The 21,943-nt window shown below is 51.1% G+C and overlaps 1 protein-coding gene across 3 annotated transcripts in view; it reads left to right on the top strand.

The window, feature by feature from the left end:
• The window catches only part of INPP5J (inositol polyphosphate-5-phosphatase J), a gene marked incomplete at its 5' end in the record, with an annotated part of 43,740 nt that overhangs the window by 18,857 nt on the left and 2,940 nt on the right, over positions 1-21,943 (top strand). For all 3 annotated transcript variants that reach the window (XM_081174793.1, XM_081174795.1, XM_081174794.1), the window contains 8 exons: positions 3,273-3,389; positions 4,516-4,691; positions 8,144-8,255; positions 8,972-9,081; positions 9,212-9,395; positions 11,065-11,202; positions 13,770-13,847; positions 21,799-21,903. In XM_081174793.1, coding sequence (XP_081030919.1) covers positions 3,273-3,389; positions 4,516-4,691; positions 8,144-8,255; positions 8,972-9,081; positions 9,212-9,395; positions 11,065-11,202; positions 13,770-13,847; positions 21,799-21,903 — 1,020 coding nt within the window. The remainder of the gene's footprint in view (positions 1-3,272; positions 3,390-4,515; positions 4,692-8,143; positions 8,256-8,971; positions 9,082-9,211; positions 9,396-11,064; positions 11,203-13,769; positions 13,848-21,798; positions 21,904-21,943) is intronic.

Below are 21,943 nucleotides of genomic sequence, written 5' to 3'. Positions count from 1 at the left end.
CTATAAAAAACTTAACAAAACAGCAACTAAAAAATAAGCTAAACCTCACAATTGTGACAAGTTGTGTGTTTAACAAAACAATGCAGCATTTAGAATCCACAAAGCAATATTAAAAACATTAACAAAATAGTAACTAAAGATATAAGCTAAGTACTAAGTTCATTCATACCCCCAGTCACACACCCCATCTCTGCACCCCCATGACTCATAACCTTTCACTCTGTTCAGTTCATTAAAATACAATCATACCTCGGGTTACAGACGCTTCAGGTTGCACATTTTCGGGTTACGGACGCGCCAAAACCTGGAAGCACCGGAATGGGTTACTTCTGGGTTTCGGCGCTCGCAGATGCACAGAAGCGCTGAATCACACTTTGCACATGCACAGAAGCTCCGAATTGCAACCCGCACAGGTGCAGACACGGTGCTGCAGGTTGCGGATGCTGTGGGTTGCGAACGTGCCTCCCGCACGGATCACGTTCGCAACCCGAGTGTCCACTGTACACAAATGCACATAATGTCCGTCACTGCCCATGGGTCTGCTCTTCTGACCCACAGCCTCACTCTGCCCTCTCGGTGTGGCAGCCTCCCAGTCAATCCAGACAGATTTCCTTCCCACTCCTGTCCTAAAGCGCATTATGGGATGCAGCTTGATATGGTGTCCCAATCCAGTTTGCCAGCATGGCAGCCCAGTGGATCGGCATCATCTGAGCCTTCGCTTTCAAAGGCCTCTCTTAGCCTACCAGTGGGAGGATAAGATGGAGAAAGCCAGTCTGACCTCTCTTGGGAGGGAACCTCACAACCTGGGAGCGGCCGCCGAAAAGGCTCTCTCTGGTTGATCCCTCTGACGTCGAGGGCACTGAGAGAAGTGCCCTCGACGTCAGAGGGAGGCAGGTTCGCATAGAGAGAAGCACCCCCAAGGCACGCACGAAACCTCAGACGACAGCCCAGATTGCAAAGATCTGCATGGCACCAGCCCCTTCTGGCCCAGCGACTGTGGCGCTGGTGGGATTCAGGGACGCAAAGGCTGGCTGAGGCGATGCCCCTTGTGAGCGTCGCAGGTGCTAACCTCCCTCCCTCCACAAGGGAGGATTTGAGGGTGTGAGGCTCCAGTAGCCTTGGCAAAGCCAGGGTGCTCCAGGTGCGCTGCTTTGGGTGCTTGCCTGCCTGAGTTCCTCGGATGACCTCAGAACCCTGCCCTGCTCCCGACGATAACGTCACAGCGGTCTCCATGGCGATGCCATGGCGACGAGGAGCATCAGAGCGTTTGGGAGGCTGTTGTGACGGCGAAGGGGAGAGGAGCGGCTGCTGGTTTCTCAAGGGCTGAGGATCCTGCTGTGCTGTCTCCCTATTTAGGACAGCCTCTGTGTGACTTGGGGCGATGGGATGGGCTTGTTCTGACAGCCTGATTCTACTCCTCTCCCCCCCCTCTCTCTCGCCCTGCCTACCCCACACACAACCGGAGCTTTCCAGGACACATTCATAACGCGCCAGATCACCTTGGGACAACTCCATCTCCCTTGCATGTTTTACTTTTGTGCTCTAGAATTGGATATGCTATTCTTGCTGTGGCATACGATGTAATAGAATACAGAAAGGAAACGCACTTTGAAAATGGAGCGCTGTGCATAACTCATAAGAACATGAGAAGAGGCCAGCTGAATGAGGCCAATGGCCCATCTAGTCCACCATCAGGTTTCTCACCATGACCGACCAGATGTCTGCTGGAAACCTGCAAGCAGGACCTGGGCACAAGAGCCCACTTTCCCCTCCTGTGGTTTCCAGCAACTGGGATTCAGAAGCATTGCTGTCTCCATGGGTGGTAGCCATCAATAAGCTGACTTTCCATGAATACACATATTTTGCATTTATTTCTCCAGACAACAGCTCACCTCTAGGCCCTAGCCTGGACTCTCCCTCCTTGGAGGTTTTTAAGCAGAGCTTGGATGTCCTTCTGTTATGGACGCTTTAGTTGACATTCCTGCAGTACAGAGGTACCTCAGGTTACAGACGTTTCAGGTTACAGACGCTTCAGGTTACAGACTCTGCTAACCCAGAAATAGTACCTTGGGTTAAGAACTTTGCTTCAGGATGACAACAGAAATTGCGTGGTGGCAGTGGGAGGCCCCATTAGCTAAAGTGGTGCCTCAGGTTAAGAACAGTTTCAGGTTAAGAACGGACCTCCAGAATGAATTAAGTTCTTAACCCGAGGTACAACTGTACATTTCAGTTCACTTTTAATTTGTAACACTGCCTTTCTATGTTACTATACATACATAAGGTGATTCACGAGCTGAAGAAACAAGAAAATAGACAGCAAAGGTTACACACGTAATAACAATCTGATCCAGTACCCCCCCAAAAAGTCACAATAACTTTGAAAGAAACAACTTAGATCAAATAAAGCAATACAGTCGTAACTTGGTTTTCAAACTGCCTAGTTCTCGAATGTTTTGGCTCTTGAACGCCGCAAAAAAAAAGTGAGTATTCCAGTTCGCAAACTATTTTTGGAAGCCAAAAGTCCAATAGGACTTCCTCAGCTCCCGATTGGCTGCAGGAACTTCCTGCAGCCAATCAGAAAGCACGCTTTGGTTTCCGAATGTTTTGGAAGTTGAAGCTATGACTGTATTCAGCAATCCATTGTAATAGAATAATGAACAATAAAATTAAAGGTCAACAAATAATAAGTAAACAGTTTACACTTATCAGTTACAATAAAGAATTACTAAACTATGATCAATAAAAATAACGGCAAGTCACAATGCATAAAATACTACAAAACATACAAATCCGTGTAAAAGGGTCAAATTGAGATACAAGGTTGGACTAGACGACCTCAGTGGTCCCCTCCAACTTTGCGATTCTATACTTCTGTTGTTCCATTCTCCTTAATTAGACTTTGCTGTCGCAGATCAGCCTGCAAGCCTCCCATCCTGAGTCTGGGGTGTGTGTGTTCAGGATTCGAACTGAGTGCCGTGCCTTCTGTGAGGGCGGAGAGATGTATTTATTCATTATTGAATTTATATCCCACTTTCCCTCCCAAGGAGCTCAAGGGTGGTGTACGTAGTTCTCCCCACACCTCCTCACTTTAAACCCTCACAACAACCCTGTGAGTAGGTCACGCTGAGGAACTGTGGCCGGCCCAAGATCACCCGGCGAGCTTCATCGTGGCCGAGTGGGAAAATGAACACCGGTCTCCCAGGCCCTCTAGCCAGGTGCTCTAACCATTGCACCATGCTGCCTGGCTCTCTCACTGCCTTTCGCTCTTCCAGGTGAGCACGGTGCGGATGCAAGGTGTCATCCTGATGGTCTTTGCCAAGTACTACCACCTGCCGTTTCTACAGGACATCCAGACGGACTGCACCAGGACGGGACTGGGAGGATACTGGGTAAGTGTCAGGGGCCATGCTGAGGAGGGCTGCACTGAGGAAAAAGGTGGGATCTACCCCCTCCCCCAGATCCTGAATCTTCCCAGGAGCAGGAGGACAGTATAGATTTGGAACAACGGTTTGCAGAGGGGCATAGTTCAGAAGGCAGAAGCTGGGAAATGCTGGATGGGGAACAGCTAGGAAAAGAAACACTGGGGGGAGAGAGGGTTAACAGATTCACTGTCTGGAAAGCATTCCTCCGCTCTCCCCAAGGTCAAGAAGAGCTCAGAAAGTGGCAGAACAGGAGAGACCTGTCAGGAGTAAGCATGGACCAATGGTACCAAATCGTATGGGAAACAGCCCTACTAGAAAAATTAACTAATAAACTGAAACTGACACAGGGACAAATAGAAGAAGACACCTTCATGGCTCCCCTTTATCACATACACAACTCAGCAAGACAACGACAAAAGTCCACCAACAGCATACAAATCAATATGGCTAACCTGATCCAAAACACCCACCCACCCCACTCACACATGAAAACAAAGACCACCACAGCGAACCACAAATGAACAGCCACACCCTAGGCCAACCCCAACCTCTCTCACCACCAAAGGAACACAAGCGAACAGCAAAGAACCTGCACAAGCAACGCTGACACAAAACCCTACATATAGTAAGTGAAATAGAAACATCACCACCCAACCTCACCCCTACCCATCTTCCCCCCCACTTTGTTAAATCAAGAAAATCACACACACACACACACACACACACACACACACACACACACACACATATATCTATATAGTGGCAGAACAGAAAACACAGCAGCTCCAAGCTCAGATTACAAGACGTAGGAGTGACGTAGTTTAATAGGGACGGAGGGAGGAGGGAACTTAATTGGGAACGCTGCAGATTTCTAGGAGGAATGTTCTTTGTTCTCTCGCTGTGATTATTAAAGTTTCTAACTGGTAAGAAGACTCCTTTTCCTTTGTTCCGCTTATCTACTGCCACGGGGGGTGGAAGCTGATTCCCTGAAGCCTGGCAGAAAGTGAGCATGGCTTCAAGGGCACAGAGTGAAGGCGTAGCCCCTGGTGGCAGCTGATCCATACCTTTCTCCCCCCCTCGCTCCCCAATGCAGGGCAATAAAGGTGGGGTGAGCATCCGCCTCTCCATCTTTGGCAACATGGTCTGCTTCCTAAACTGCCACCTACCGGCACACATGGAGAAGGCAGAGCAGCGCAAGGAGGACTTCACCACCATCCTCCACATGCAGCAGTTTGAAGGGCCGTCAGCCAGCGGGATCCTTGACCACGAGTAAGTCTCGGTCCCAGGTGCATTGGATCTCAATTGCCCCGCCCATTTTTCCTTTGCCCCGCCCACCCCTGGCATGTCCCCCTCCCCCACAAACGTTGTCTGGAAGGGAATGTGGCCCTGTGGCTGAAAAGCTCTCCTGTATGATAGAGAGTCCGATCTTTTCTCCTGGATAATCGAGTTGGAAAGGGCCCCCTAGTGCTCATCTAGTCCAACCCCCTGCAATGCAGGAATCACAACTAAATAAACATGGACAGATGGCCACCCAACCTCTGCTTAAAAACCTCCAGTGAAAGAGACACCCCACTGCCTTCCGAGAGAGACCATTCCACTGTCGAACAGATCTTATCATCAAAAAGTTCTTCCTGATGTTTAGTTGGAAGGCGATTTTGAGCAGAGAGAAGCAAGAAGGAAGATGGGCAGGACTCCCAATCCACCCCAGCCTCCGTTCCACTGCCTTGGTTATTTCCCCTCTTCCTAGTCATGCTGGTCTCTGAGACTCCTTTTCAATGTGTATGAATGCGTATCTTCCTATATAAATAGAAATGTAAGGTGTTGTCACGCTCTGTAGTTCACACGGCTGCCAGCAGGTGGCCACACCAGCTGCACCACGAGGAATGGCAGGCAGGCTCACAAAAGCTGTTGGGGAGGTCAGCTATGGAGAGGATAGGTGGGTGAGATTTAAAGGGTGGGGGGAAGGTGCGGGGGAAGGGCAAAGGGGTAGGCGGGGTTGACAAACCGAGTGAGCAGGGGAACCAGCTCCTAATGCACACATACTTATTTATAGGTTGTTTTTTCCTAGGGCAGAACACTAATAAGAAAGCTTACATCTGCCTTTCTTAGCCAGGTGCCCTCCAGCTGTTCTGGACTTCCATCAACCTCAGCCAGAATAGCCTGGAAAGCACCGGACTGAGAAAGCTGGGATTATGTAATCATGAAATTACTTTGGAAACAAGGCACTTTAAGACTTTTGAAAGACCGCGGCATTTTTGTGTGTGTTTAAAACAGCAATGACACATAGGCCATTTAATCTGAATGTTAATAAAACAGCAATCCAGATTCTAAGTGATATATATCTTCCTATATACATAAAAACGTGAGGCTGTCATCGCGCAGTCCCCCCGTTGGAGGATCTGTGGTACTGCATCACATTCTTGGATTTGCATGATGGGGGAAAGAGAACAAAATAGAAGGGCAGTTTTTTAAATGGAGGTTGCAGTGAAGCAGGGATAGAGGGACACAGAGGAGCTGAGTAGGGATGAGGTGGGGCAGTTGAAGGAGCTGTGAGGGAGTATGGAGGCTAAAATTGCAGAGTTGGAAGGGACCCCTGTGGGTCATCTAGATCAGTGTTCCCCAACCTTGGGCCTCCAGCTGTTTTTGGACTACAATTCCCATCATCCTTGACCACTGGTCTTGCTAGCGAGGGATGATGGAAGTTGTAGTCCAAAAACAGCTGGAGGCCCAAGGTTGGGGAACACTGATCTAGACCAACCCCCTGCAACGAAGGAATTGTGGCTAAAAGTCCATGACAGATGGCCATCCAACCTCTGTTTAAAAGTCTCCAGTGAAGTAGAACCCATCACTTTGAGTGAGTCCATTCCGCTGTAGATCAGCTCTCATTCAAGTCCTCCCCTCTGGAGCAGCAGAAAACAAGCTTGTAACAGCCCTTTAGGTATTTGAAGAAGGCGATCACGTCATTCTTCTCTTCTCCAGGCTAAGCTAACTCCCTCCCCTCCCTCCCCCCCTGTCTCTCTCACACATCCAGGGGGTGGGGAGAAATCGATGGACGGAAAGCATTTGCTCAGAAATCGTGCCCAACCCAAACCAGATTCCCAGAACTCACAGGCGAATTTCCATCTTCAAAGTGGTTGCTTTCTGAAACTTATTTTTTTTAAAAAAAAAGAAGGGAAAAAATATGGGAGGGTATCAGTGCTAAGTGCAATCTGTCTCCCTGCCCCCCCATCTGCCCACATCACTTCTGCCATCTGATTCCGACTGGCTCCTGCTGGTGGAAATGTGGCTTCGTGGGCCGCCCAGGTGGGCAGGGTGGCACACGCAGGGCTTGCTGTGACAGCTGACCCTCTTGAAGCCTGAGACTCTCTTTATCGGGAGGCTTCGACTAACCAGGCGGCGCTCGAAGCTGAGGCCGATGGTCCAGGCCACCTGATCCATTCGGTGGCGGAGCAGTTTGGAAGTCAGCCAGGAGGGCTTCCGGCTGGCGTTGACCTACATCCCAGCTCAGAATCTCGGCTTAGCCACCGCTGTTTGTTCCCTGCAAAAGCCTCCTTCCTCTGCTGCTTGAGAGGGAGGGAGGGCTCCTTCTCTCCTCGATCATGTCCCAGTTGTTTGTTTGTGTGTGTGTGAGAGAGAAATGGCTGGTTGTTTTTTTTAAAAAAGAAGTATTTTATTTATTAGATTTATATACAGTGGTACCTCGGGTTACATACGCTTCAACTTACATATGCTTCAGGTTACAGACTCCACTAACCCAGAAATATTGCTTCAGGTTAAGAACTTTGCTTCAGGATGAGAACAGAAATTGTGCTCCAGCAGCGCGGCAGCAGCAGGAGGCCCCATTAGCTAAAGTGGTGCTTCAGGTTAAGAACAGTTTCAGCTTAAGTACGGACCTCCGGAACGAATTAAGTACTTAACCCGAGGTACCACTGTACTGCCTTTCATCGAAAGATCTCAGGGCCGTTCCCAATATGAAAACACACAATAAAAGCACAAACAGATACCGTATTTTTTGCTCTATAAGACGCAGCAGACCATAAGACACACCTAGTTTTTGGAGGAGGAAAACAAACAAAAAAATATATTCTGAATCCCAGAAGCCAGAACAGCAAGAGGGATCTGGCTTCTGGGATAGCCTCTTGCTGTTCTGGCTTCTGGGATAGCCACGCGAAGCCTCTCCTGGGCGGCGGGATGAAGGCTCCCCCAAGAGCCGCGCTCCCTTTAAAGAGCGTGCGGAGCATGTGTGCGGCTCTTGGGGGCTTTTTCCCGAGGAGGGAGAAGGGCAGCACTTCTCCCTCCTTGGGGAAAAGCCCCCAAGAGCTGCACACGCGATCCACACGGCCCTTTAAAGGGAGCGCTGAGCAGAGCCTCCCGCCTGCATTCGCTCCATAAGACGCACACACATTTCCCCTTACTTTTTAAGAGGGGAAAATTGTGTCTTATAGAGCGAAAAATCCGGTAGTTAAGCAAGCCATTGAGATACAGCAAGGAATTCGCACAACCAAGGAACAGCTTTTCCCTGGCTGCCTTGCTCTCCAACATCTGATAGCCCTGCTCTTTTACATGGAGGTTCTCCAGTTAGGTGAACAGCCACACTGCTAGACGTCCTCTGTGAATGTATCTTATTTTCTGCCTTCCCTCCTGACTTGGCCGTGCTGTGGGCTCAAACAGCCGAGGGTCCCGGCCTCACCTGTGTCTTCTTTCCCTCCCCCCAACCCCAGCATTGTCTTTTGGTTTGGGGACCTCAACTTCCGCATTGAGAGCCTAGACATCCGCTTTGTGAAATACGCCATTGACAACAACATCCTCCACCAGCTCTGGGAGAAGGACCAGGTGAGGTCTCTCTCTCTCTCTCTCTCTCTCTCTCTCTCTCTCTCTGTGTGTGTGTGTGTGTGTGTGTGTGTAATAAGGGGTCAGTAGGTTCCTTCCTGGGACGCACGTGGCGCTGTGGGTTAAACCACAGAGCCTAGGGCTTGCCAATCAGAAGGTTGGGGGTTCGAATCCCCGTGACGGGGTGAGCTCCCGTTGCTCGGTCCCTGCTCCTGCCAACCTAGCAGTTCAAAAGCACGTCAAAGTGCAAGTAGATAAGTAGGTACCGCTCCAGCGGGAAGGTAAACGGCGTTTCCATGCGCTGCTCTGGTTCGCCAGAAGCAGCTTAGTCCTGCTGGCCACATGACCTGGAAGCTGTACGCCGACTCCCTCGGCCAATAAAGCGAGATGAGTGCCGCAACCCCAGAGTTGGCCACGACTAGACCTAATGGTCAGGGGTCCCTTTACCTTTTTAAAGAGGGCTGCCTCAGATGTCTTCTAAAAATCTGGTAGTTGTTTTTCTCTTTGACATCTGGTGGGAGGGCGTTCCACAGGGCGGGTGCCACTACCGAGAAGGCCCTCTGCCTGGTTCCCTGTAACTTTGCTTCTCGCAGAGAGGGAACCGCCAGAAGGCCCTCGGCACTGGACCTCAGTGTCCGGGCAGAACGATGGGGGTGGAGACACTCCTTCAGGTACTCTCAGCCTTTCTCTCTCTTTGCCTTGGCTCTTGTTCTATGCAGCTGAACATCGCTAAGAACACCTGGCCTATCTTGAAAGGCTTCCAAGAGGGACCCCTCAACTTCCCCCCAACCTTCAAGTTTGACGTGGGCACCGACATGTATGACACCAGGTAATGGGGCGTGTCTGGCTGGACTGGACGGGGCATTCTTATCCTAAGTGGAGGGATAGGGGAGAACCGCTGTGCCCTCTGGCACTTCCTTTAGCGCCCGCTCATTCTGCTCTCACGTTGTGCCTCACAGCGCCAAGAAAAGGAAGCCGGCTTGGACCGACCGGATCCTGTGGAAGATCAAAGGCTCTGGCGCACCGACGCATCCCGGGAGATCCATCTGCGGCCTCCTGTCTGTGAACCAGCTTTGCTATTGCAGCCACATGGAGTACACCGTCAGTGACCACAAGCCGGTGGTCTCCATCTTTGCTGTGAAGGTGAGTCTGGAGCCCTGGTGGAAAGTGACGCAGCCGGGAATCTCTGGGCTGTCTTGGCTGTGTGCCAAGTCAGGTCTGTGCTGTTGTGAGTGGGGAAGATCAAGGCCTCTCTTCAACCAGTAACTGGGACAGAAATTTCTGCTCTGTCTATTGAATTCTTCTCCTAAACCTGTGGTTTTCAAACTTTGGGGGCCTCTGCTGCCCCCTTGGTTCCATCCCCAGTGCCCCCTACCCTGCCCTATGCAAATCATTAATCGTTATAGTGGTTTGCACGATCCACTAAGGAAGATAATAATAAAATTAGAAACAGTGGAAAATGTACATTTATTCAAAATCCAATTGAAATTACAAGCAATGACCATTCTGCACACATTCAAGGCAGGCTCAGCTGTGCATGCACACATCCTGTTCGGACCTGGAAGAGGGTGCAACAGGGTTGTGCTTACATGTGCTACAAACGTGTGATGACACATAACACAACCCCCTTGCAAATCAGGGGTTGCTTGTATTTAGTTTAACTCCACAAAACTGATGAACTCGTGATACCAGCTGTTAAAGCCTGATAGTCATTTACGACTCCACTGTGGGAATATTAAGGACAGTGGGAGAGGATATAGTGATTAAATATTATCCTTCCTTCACTCACGCTAGTGAGTCATGTAGCAGAGCAAATTCCCCTCAATACAGCAGGAAGTTAGTTTGCAGATTCATTTGAATCTCTGGCTTGAACAGACTGGATTATTCCTGGTGTCCCCTTTGATCCCTCTTAAAAGAATAAAGACACTGGAGTCTTTCCTTAAAAGTAACAAGAGGTTTACTCACATTCAGTTCACAGTATGATCCCTGAAGGCAGACTTTAGCTTGTAGTTACAGAACATAGTGTGAGTTCATCCCTTATGGGGATTGAGCCCATGTGCTGCTAGCTGAGAGCCAGCAGACAGCAAAATACATTAAGGGAGCAGCATCAAGAGAACAAAATGGCTGCAGGGGAGCAGCATGGCATCAAGAGAGAGAAGTGGCTGCATGACTCGGCTCTTCTATGGAGTCAGCCAGGGTCACGCCCATCTCCCAGATCACATTCAGGGGGAGGACGCTTCAGACCAGTAGAACAGGAAGTTACACTGATTGGATGTTCCCCTGCCTGTGCCCACTCTAGGGAAACAAGGAATGTTGTATTTGACTGCTCCAATGGATTACATCCCACATCCAGCACCCCCTGCTGCCCCCTTGCCTTTTGGTGTCCCCCTAGGTAATCCCACCACTTCCTAGGGGTTTCTTAGCAGGTTGCTGTGAGTTGTCGAACATAGCAAAGCCCGGCTTATATAATAATAATAATAATAATAATAATAATAATAATAATAATAATAATATTTTTTTATTTATACCCTGCCCTTCCCGGTTCAGAAAACCAGGCTCAGGGTGGCTAGCAATAAATTTAAAACACTTAATTGATGCAACAAAAAACAGCATAAAATACAGTATAAAACGTGAATAAAAATAAATTCAGAATTCAAAAATCCAATAAACATTAGATGAACATCAGGACTAGCTGGCTAAATTAGTCCTATTTGGGCCAGCGAGGAGACCAGGGGAGAACTAGCTGTGGGATCCAGAGCGGGTAATCTTCATATAAACCACCTGTTCCCCTTTCTCTCTCTCTCTCTGGCAGTTTGCTTCCAGGGCTGACGTGCCGCTGGTGGAGCTTCAGGTAGCTGATGAGTGGACGAAACCCGAACAAGCTGTCACCTGGTACAAGGTGTCTTCGAGCTATCACCGCAGCTCCTGGGACTGGGTTGCCCTTTACCGGGTAAGAGGCAGTTGCCGCACATAGTGGTTTTCCAGTAACACCTGACCGAGGGCTGCGGTGACACGAGGGCAGAGCATATAAAATAAAAGAAGCTTTGAGTGTGCCAGCTTCTGCACACAGGGGAATGGGCTGTGATGTGCACCGTGAGATTTTGCACAGCTTATCTCCCCCCCTCCCGTAGCAGCTGACCTCTTGCAAAGCTTACCTTCCCTGCATGCAATATCCCAATTCCGTTTCCTTTTTTCTGCCATCACTGTTAAGACAAAACAAAGAATGAGAATAAAAGAAAACAACTTTTTGTGTGTGCATGGGCTAGTCTATCTCTCAGTGCTTTTCAGAGGACAACAGGAAGGGATGTTAAGAAATTCAAGGGTGGGGTGGGAACACCCCCCCATCTTTGTATTTTGCACATACATTTCAGAAAGGCAGCCAGATGATATTATATTTAACCTGACAGTTCTGTCTCCTGTGTTTTATCTTTGACAACCCGATCTAATAACACCAAAACCCATTACTATTTTTGGTGTGGTTTTAGCAATTAATGAAGCTCTTCGTTCCTCATTTAGTTTCTTTCCACTGAAAGTGTCAGGAAGCCGATAAATATTTTATAATCCCTGACTGCGAAAGGCAGCCTGGATGAACCGCAATTATTACAAATGCAATGTTTTTAAGTGTTCCAAGCATAATCCTGCTACCATTCTTATAAAAGCCCTATTGGGTAGGACTGCGTTATTATTCCCGCTACTGCAGGTAGCTAAGATAAAGCAAATTACTTTGGGCCACCTGGTCTGCACAGGCTCTCCCAAGATCATTTTCCGCTCTGCTCTGTTCCGCCACCTCTCTGGGGGGAAAAGCTAGGATTAAAACAATTTCAGGATGATTTCCAGAAAGTGATGATTCTCAGGGCCAGACCTCCAAGGCATCTGATTGAAATTATTCATGCTGCAAAGGTGGAGGGAGCAACAAACAGCCACATGACAACGATGATCAGCAGCGATGCTTGCTCTGTGCTGTGGGAGGTTCAGAAACAGCACAAATGAAGGCTGCCAAAATCCTTGCAGGAACCCAAAGGTTTTGGTGTGCACAGGAAAGCCATTTTTTACAGCGTCAGATCTTTAGGTCACCTAGCCAAGGGTCATTGCTTCTGACAAATCAGACCCCCGGTCTAACTAGCTCGGTATTGTCCCCACCAGGGAGTTAGGCAGGGGTCTTTCCCAGGCCTACCTGGAGATGCTGGAGTTTGAAGCAGATACCTTCTACATGCCAAGCATGTGCTCTGCTACTGAGCTATGTCCCTTCCCAAAACCCTCTGGCTAAGCAGGTTAATTTTATTTTACTTTATTTCATTTGCATATGGACGCGGGTGGCGCTGTGGGTTAAACCACAGAGCCTGGGACTTGCCGATCAGAAGGTTGGTGGTTTGAATCCCCGCAATGGGGTGAGCTCCCGTTGTCTGGTCCGAGCTTCTGCCAACCTAACAGTTCAAAAGCACGTCAAAGTGCAAGTAGATAAATAGGTACCTCTCCAGCGGGAAGGTAAATGGCGTTTGTATGCGCTGCTCTCGTTCACCAGAAGCGGCTTAGTCATGCTAACCACATGACCCGAAAGCTGTACGCCGGCTCCCTCAGCCAATAAAGCGAGATGAGCGCCGCAACCCCAGAGTCGGTCACGACCGGACCTAATGGTCAGGGGTCCCTTTACCTTTACCTTTACTATGTATATGCGTATGTGTATACATATACACATATACATATACATATACAAATGAAATAAAGTAAAATAAAATGTGTGTGTGTGTGTGTACAGTGGTACCTCGGCTTAAGAACTTAATTCGTTCCAGAGGTCTGTTCTTAACCTGAAACTGTTCTTAACCTGAGGTACCACTTTAGCTAATGGGGCCTCCTGCTGTCATCGCGCTGCTGCTGCGCAATTTCTGTTCTCATCCTGAAGCAAAGTTCTTAACCTGAGGTACTATTTCTGGGTTAGCGGAGTCTGTAACCTGAAGCATTTGTAACCCGTGGTACCACTGTGTGTGTGTGCTTTTTTTCTGGGGGGACACAGGGGTACGCATACCCCGAAACATTTTGTGAATCTTTGTACTTTTGTCCATTTACTGTAATTATATTCCCCAATTTGAATTGTAAAATGGTGATTTTCTTGAGTCAAAATGAGATTACCCTTAAACATTCTTTTTAGAAGGAAAGCACTGTATATATTACAGGTTCCAAATTAAAGTCCATTTTTATTGATTTCAAGACCTGACACTCCCAGACCCTTTATAGCTGTATCGTAATCCTAGAATCGTAGAGTCAGAAGGGACCGCTAAGGATCATCTAGTCCAACCCCCTGCAATGAAGGAATATGCGGCTGCCCCATACGGGGATCAAACCTGCAACCTTGGCCTTATCAGCACCATACTCTAACCTGCAGAGTGATCCTGTGGTGAAAAGCACAATAATAGGAGGGCTGTCAGGGGTTTCTTTTGGTGGGGGAGAGGATGCACAATCCCGCTGGGGAAAAGCCCTGGTGATGTTTTTCTGGACTCCTCCCTCTCTCCGCTCTCCCAGGTGGGCTTCCGACACTTGAAGGACTATGTCGCCTATGTCTGGGCAAAGCAGGAAGATGCCGAAAGCAACGTTTACCAGGTATGGGAATATTAATTTTTTTTGGGGGGGGGGGGTAACAGTAAACAATTTTGCATTATTATATCACGGGAGTATGTATTTAAAGTGCTGTATAATAGGATATGTTGGATTATAGTGGTACCTTGGTTCTCAAACTTAATCCGTTCCAGAATTCCATTCCAAAACCAAAGCGTTCCAAAACCAAGGTGCTCTTTCCCATAGAAAGTAATGCAAAATGGATGAATATGTTCCAGACTTTTAAAAACAACCTCTAAAACAGCAATTTAACATCAATTTTACTATAATTGATCCATAAAATGAAAGCAATAATCAATGCACTGTGTACTATAAAATAAATAAGACAGTGTTGTAGAGGATAAAAAAATACCGTATTTTTTGCACCATAACACTCACTTTTTTCCTCCTAGAAAGTAAGGGGAAATGTCTGTGCGTGTTATGGAGCGAATGCCTGCGGGTGGCGGGGGGGATCTGCTGCAGTCGTGAGCAGAGGATCCATGGTTCCCCTTCCTTCCCTCCTCCGTGGTTACAAAGCATGGATCCTCAGGATTTTTGCATTGGGCTACTCCAAACACACTGTCAGATCACATGTCTGTGGCCACAGCATGAACCACAAAAATCATATATCCACTATTTCGTTTAGAATATTTTTTTTCTTGTTTTCCTCCTCTAAAAACTACATGCGTGTTATAGTCTGGTGCGTGTTATAGAGCGAAAAATATGGCACTTTTTTTCTTACCTGCACTGATGATAGTCATTGTTTGGATGGGGGGCTTTTATCCATTTCCGCAGTCACACAATCACTCAGTAGCTGAACTGGGTTCCACACAGTCACAAAAACAAATAAACCGAAAAAGCCTCAGAAACAAAAACGCAAAATAAATAGCAAAAACAAAAGCACCAAACTTAATTGGTTCAGGAAGTCGGTTTGACCTCCGAAGTGTTCAAAAACCAAGGCGCGGCTTCTGATTGGTGCAAGCGCTCCAGAAACAATAGCCGACAGTTGCATTGGACGTTCGGCTTCCGAAAATCAAAAACTTCTGGGTTTTTGCCATTTGAGAACCAAGGTACCACTGTATGATATTCTTACTGATACCTATTGTCAGGGGTTTAGGTGCAGAGGCACGGGCAAGGGAGGAAACAGAGAGCGAAGGGGAGGAGACAGAGGAAAGGATGAGTGATGACGACGACCCGAGATCTCCCAGTCTTTCCAGTGAATCAGAGGATTCACAGAAAGGAGCACCAGTGGCCAGGGCAAGGGGGGAGTCTAGGGAGGCACCCCAGGAAGATAGAGCCAGAGGAGACTCAGGGGGGAGCAGCTGGAAATCGGGACCAGCGTCACCGCCAGGAAGCAGGGAAGAGGAAAAGAGCCAGGAGGGAAGCGCTGGCAGCTCACCACAGGAGGGAGGGCAGGAGTCAGGAGTGGCCACACCTCCATCGGGGAGCGAGGAAACGGTTAAGAGGAAAGTGGAAGGTTGGGCGCGCGCGCCAAGTTCAAATGCAGAGGAAGGCGGCGCAGTGAGCAGCCCCGAAAGGGAACCGGGTCCTAAAGCCCGGCGCAAGGAGGCAGAAGGGTCCGGGTCAGCGTCAGAAGAATCCCGGAAGGAAGAAGCCCCGGGGGGTAGAGGGACCCAGAGGAGGACAGTCAGGAGGAAAAGGTGGAGCAAGGCTAGGATATTAAGTTGGTGCGCACGGGGCGGAGACTCAGACGGAGCCTCGCCGATCTAGCTAGTAGACGTAGAGTTGCAGACAGCAGCGTGAGAATGGAAACTGTAATTCAATAAAGACTTTTACTTAATGACCGCTGGCTAGCGTGATCCTCTGTGAGCTAGGATCTTGAAGCAGCTCTGACAGTAGGCTCCGTCACTACATTGTGGGCATCTGCAGCCTCGAGGAGGGGAGAGAAACAGGCGCCCACTAGCGAGCTCACGAACGGCAGGAGACATGACGGCTGAGCAGCAGATAGAGGACCTCAGAAAAGCAGTGGCACAACTGAACGCCGAGGTTCTCGCATCCAGGAAGAGAGAGGACGAGGCAGCTGCCGCCTGCAGGGATCTCCAGGTCAGGTTAGACGTACTGGCAAAGCAACCACCCCGGCAGGAGGGAATTGGGTTGGCGAGACGGACAGGCGGGCTGCTCTCTCACTTCGATGGGAACCTGCAACAGTATCCCAACTTTAGAGCCGACGTACTGTGCGCACTGCAACTGTTGCATAAAGACTTTAGAGATGAACAGGAGAGAGTGGGGTTCATCATGTCCCATCTGCATGGGGAGGCGAAAGCATGGTTGCGCAATTTATGGAGAGATAACGATCCGGCGCTCCAGAATGCGGATGCCTTTATTAAAGCGATGGATGGGTGTTTCTTATCAAGTATTGACATTGATCTTGCACGGAAGGAGGTGCATGGGCTGAGACAAGGGAGGGCCAGCGTCAGACAGTATCATGCACGCTTTTTCGCCTTGGTCAGCGCCCTGGAATGGGACAGAGATTCGGCTCCTGTAAGAGACCTCTTTTGGGAGGGACTGCACAACTCGATTAAAGATGAGATAGCGAGGGGGGAGAGACCCCGAACCACCCAGGAGGTCGTTCAGAGGGCACTGGCTGTGGGGGTGAGGCTGGAAGGACGTCCGTGGAGCAAGGACGAAGGACGTGGAGGGCGCGAACCAGCCGGGGGCCCCTCCTTCTTTCCCAGAGAAGCAGCGCGAACGCAATCCACGCCTCCGCCAGGAGGAGGAGCCGAACCTATGGAGGTTGGAGGTGCAAGGGCTCAGTCAGCAACCAGAGCCCTAGCACCGGCAGCAGTGAAGGCGAAGCCTCCTAGAGGGACCAGGAAGTGTTACGTCTGTGAGCAGCCAGGGCATATGGCGAAAGAGTGTCCCCAGAGGCCCCACAAGCTTACTGCAGCCTCAGCAATGGTGACTGCAGCAACGCAGCAGGGAGGACCACAGCAGGGAAACGACGATGTCTGGCTGGAGGAAGAGGCACTGGGGCCCAGCCAGACGTGTTAGTGACGCAGTCCCCAGAAATTTTACAGCCAGTGAACCCCCTCCCGCCCAAACCAGTAGTGAGGCTCACAGCATCTCTCCAGCTGCCCAATGGAATCACCATGGACGTGCCAATCACCATCGACTCCGGCAGCAACGCGGACTTTATAGGGCAGGAATTTGTCGACAGGCACGCTGTGCAGTTGCTGCCGGCCACACTGCCCCTGCAGGTTGTCACGGTGGATGGCAGGGAGCTGCTAGGGGGGCAAGTGGTGAAGCAGACGCCACCAATGGTGATGCGACTTGGGAATCACAGGGAAGTCATCAGCTTCAACGTCACTCAACTGTCTGACACGCCCATTGTATTGGGTATGAGTTGGCTGGACAAGCACAGCCCAACGATGGCTTGGTTCCAGAGGCAGCTGGTCTTCGGCTCTTCCTTTTGTGCTGAACACTGCATCGTACCCAGGCAGGAAGGAGAGGAAGAGGAGTCACAGCTGCTGCTAGGCACGCTGCAAGCGATTCCCCACAAGTACGCAGAATTTCTGGAAGTTTTCTGCGAGAAGGAGGCGGACAGGCTACCCCCTCACAGACCATATGACTGCAAAATTGACCTGCTGCCAGGGGCGGCGCTGCCTAAAGGGAAGCTGTATTCCATGTCTGAGGACGAACTGCAGGAACTCAAAGACTTCATCGATCATAATTTGGAGCGCGGTTTCATCCGGGAGTCTAAGGCAGTGGGGGGCAGTCCTGTATTCTTTGTTAAGAAGCGAGACACGCCCCAAAAAAGACTCGTAGTGGATTACAGGATTTTGAACAGTGTGACCAAGCCGTCGGACTTCCCCATGCCCCGCATCGACGACCTCCTGGCGAAGGTACGGAAGGGAAAGGTGTTCACCAAGTTGGACCTGCGGGGGGCGTACAACCTCATTCGCATGCGGGAAGGTGATGAGTGGAAGACAGCCATGTTCACGCCACTGGGTACCTACGAATACAGAGTTATGCCTTTTGGACTGCAAAATGGCGCTCACGTTTTTCAAGCATTTATGCATCACGTGTTGGCGGGACTTCTCTACAAGACGTGCGTCTGTTTCTTGGATGACATCCTGATCTTTTCGGAGTCGCAGCAAGAACATGACAAGCACGTCAAGGAAGTGCTGGGCAGGCTAAAGCAACACAGGCTCTACGCCAAGCTGGAGAAGTGCCAATTTGACGTGCCGGAGGTGGATTTTCTGGGCTACAAGCTGTCTGCCAAGGGGCTCGCCATGGACAGCGCCAAGGTTCGAGCGGTGTTGGATTGGAAGAGCCCACGCAACCGGAAGGAGGTCCAACGGTTTGTCGGCTTTGCGAACTTCTATCGCAAGTTTATCAAGGGCTTCGCGATGCAGACGGCGGCCATCACTGACACCCTTAGCTCCAAGAAGAAGAAGTTCATCTGGACAGAGCAGGCGGAGCAGTCCTTTCAGGCCCTCAAGCGTCTCTTCGCGTCGGAAGAGCAGCTGCTTCATGTCAACCCCAGCATGCCGATGAGGGTGGAGACAGACGCTTCGGACAGAGCAGTGGGGGCGGTCCTGCTGCAGAAGGACCCGCAGGGCGTGTGGCGGCCGGGAGCGTTTTACTCCAGGAAGCTCAGCAAGTCCGAGCAGAACTACACCATATGGGACAGGGAGTTGCTGGCCATTCATGCAGCGTTCAAGGCGTGGAGGCACTTTCTGATCGGCGCCAAGCACACGGTGCAGGTTTGCACGGACCACAAGAATCTGGAACACTGGCGCACGGCACAGTTCCTGAACCAGAGGCAGATACGTTGGGCTGAGTTCTTTGCGGACTTCGACTTCCGAATAGAGTATGTCCCGGGGGACACCAACATCATGGCAGACGCTCTCTCCCGCAAGCCACAGTATCTGGAGGACGCAACACCAGCGGCCGCCATGCACATCTTTGCACCGACAGTGTGGGCGTGCGCCGCGGCGACCGTGGACCTAGAGGCGGTGCGGCGAGCGTTGCAGGGGGACTCCTTCGCACGAACGAAGATGGCAGAGGTGCGAGGGGGCAAGGCAGCGGCCGACGGTTTCCAGCTACGAGATGGCTTGCTCATCCGTAAAGGGGCCATCTACGTGCCGGGTGACGAACTTCGAGCCAAGGTGCTACAGCAGCTGCACGACGCACCCACGGCCGGGCACTTTGGCAAGGAGAAGACGGTGGAATTAGTAGCCAGGGATTTCTGGTGGCCTGGAATGAGAGGGGAGGTCGCAGACTACGTAGCGAGGTGTGACACCTGCCAGAGGGCAAAGCCGGTGCACAAACCGCCGGCTGGACTGTTGGAGCCGCTGCAAACTCCGGTCGAACCTTGGGAAAGGGTGGCTCTGGACTTTGTCACGGATCTGCCCAGCTCAAGGGGCAAGACGGCAGTGTTGGTGGTGGTGGACCTGTTCTCCAAGATGGCGCATTTCATTCCGTGTGCTAAGGTGGCCACGGCGGAGCAAACCGCCAAACTGTTCATAGACCACGTGTTCAAGGTTCACGGTCTGCCACGGTCTATTCTGTCCGACCGCGGGCGGCAGTTCATCTCGAACTTCTGGCAGAAACTGATGGGCTTCCTAAACGTCAAGATCAATCTGGCGTCGGCGAGACACCCGCAGACCAACGGGCAAGCGGAGCGAGCCAATGCCATCATGCAGCAGTACCTGAGATGTTATGCAAACCAACAGCCTGCGACGTGGGTAGATTACCTGCCGCTTGCAGAGTTTGCCTACAACAACACGAAGCACGTATCCACGGGCGTCACGCCGTTCTTCGCCAACAACGGGCGGCACCCTAGAACCTTTCCGGGACTGGAATGCAGGGGAGAAGGGGAGCCGCAGTCAGCAGATGCGTTCGCGTCGGAGCTGCAGGAAGTCCACGATCAGCTGCGGCGCCACCTGGAGCTGGCTAAACACGCATACAAGGTACAAGCGGACAAACACAGAAGGGTTGGCGAAGAGCTCCACGTGGGAGACTGGGTCTGGTTAGCAGCCCACGCAGTGCCGGCCAGGTCGTTGGCCAAGAAGAAACTAGGGCATAAACAACTGGGGCCCTACCAAGTCGAAGAGCAGGTCAACCCGGTGGCTTTCAGGCTGGCGCTTCCGGAGGGTTCCAGAATGCATCCGGTGTTCCACAGATCGGTGCTCACTCCCTACAAGGCACCGCACAGGTTCCAGGAACCCGGAACGGCGCCGAGTCCGCTCAGAGAAGGAACGGGGCACGCGGGAGTGGCACAGGAGGAGCGCATCAACGAAGTCACGGAGATTTTGGACTCCAGATGGGGGGAAGAGGGAGTAGAATACTTTCTCGCCAGGGAGGGCACCCCGGCCAGTGCGAACAGCTGGGTGCCGGGCTACGCTTTAGACGAACCTCTGCTCAAAGACGAGTTTCATGCCCTCTTCCCACATAGACCTATGCCAGCAGACTTTTTCGACGACTGGCTTTTCACGCCCACGCTTTCGGACAGCACGTTCAGGGGGTTCGACTCGGACGAGGAACCAACACGAGACGTCCGTTCCCCGGAGGGGTCACCCTCGGGATCGGTCTCAGAACCCTCGTATTGGTGGGACGATAGGCCGGAGGAGCAGTTCCGCAGGAAGTGGCTGGACTGTTCCGGCCGAGCAACGCCGCCTGGAGGAAGTGCGGGAGAGACGGACATGGACATTTTCGGGGACGACCCTGGTTTCGAGCACGGCGGCACAGAGATGGAAGAGGAGGTGACTGTCGTCAACGAGAGCAGAGAGGAAGACCTGGAAGAGTTCCGCTGGAGGCCTGCCACGGGAAGCGACCGATATCCGACGTTCGTCCCTTTGCAACAGCAGCCCCCAGCTCCAGCACCGGAAGGAGGGGAGGGGGGACTGGGGGGCTTCGAGGGGGGGATGGATGTCAGGGGTTTAGGTGCAGAGGCACGGGCAAGGGAGGAAACAGAGAGCGAAGGGGAGGAGACAGAGGAAAGGATGAGTGATGACGACGACCCGAGATCTCCCAGTCTTTCCAGTGAATCAGAGGATTCACAGAAAGGAGCACCAGTGGCCAGGGCAAGGGGGGAGTCTAGGGAGGCACCCCAGGAAGATAGAGCCAGAGGAGACTCAGGGGGGAGCAGCTGGAAATCGGGACCAGCGTCACCGCCAGGAAGCAGGGAAGAGGAAAAGAGCCAGGAGGGAAGCGCTGGCAGCTCACCACAGGAGGGAGGGCAGGAGTCAGGAGTGGCCACACCTCCATCGGGGAGCGAGGAAACGGTTAAGAGGAAAGTGGAAGGTTGGGCGCGCGCGCCAAGTTCAAATGCAGAGGAAGGCGGCGCAGTGAGCAGCCCCGAAAGGGAACCGGGTCCTAAAGCCCGGCGCAAGGAGGCAGAAGGGTCCGGGTCAGCGTCAGAAGAATCCCGGAAGGAAGAAGCCCCGGGGGGTAGAGGGACCCAGAGGAGGACAGTCAGGAGGAAAAGGTGGAGCAAGGCTAGGATATTAAGTTGGTGCGCACGGGGCGGAGACTCAGACGGAGCCTCGCCGATCTAGCTAGTAGACGTAGAGTTGCAGACAGCAGCGTGAGAATGGAAACTGTAATTCAATAAAGACTTTTACTTAATGACCGCTGGCTAGCGTGATCCTCTGTGAGCTAGGATCTTGAAGCAGCTCTGACACCTATGTTATCATTTAGAGCAGGGTTTCCGAAACTTAGGTCTCCAGCTTCTTTTTGGACCACAATTCCCATCATCCTGACCACTGGTCCTGCTAGCTAGGGATGATGGGAGTTGTAGTAAAATAAAAATAAAAATCTGGAGACCCAAGTTTTGGAAACTGTGATTTAGAGTTTGTATGGCACATGCAAAGTGTATATTTATTATTGCATTAGACACTACCACCACTGGCTCTCTGCTGTTTAGGTTGGAATTTTGCTGCTCTTGACCACCCTTAGAGCTGTTCCCTGTTTTCTCTTCCCAAATATTTAGTTACTGTTTCCAGAGGAGTCTCTACCCAAAGGGAAGGGCGACTATATCCTGGGTTACTACAGCAACAGCTATAGCTGTTTGGTGGGTGTGACAGAGCCCTTCCAGGTAAGCACATAGACAGATGTGCAAGAGGGATGCTTAGTTG

This window comes from Podarcis bocagei (genome assembly GCF_964188305.1).
Source record: "Podarcis bocagei genome assembly, chromosome: 16".
Taxonomy (NCBI): domain Eukaryota; kingdom Metazoa; phylum Chordata; class Lepidosauria; order Squamata; family Lacertidae; genus Podarcis; species Podarcis bocagei.
Note: the sequence above shows the minus strand (reverse complement) of the source record. Positions and strands in the feature narration are given on the sequence as shown.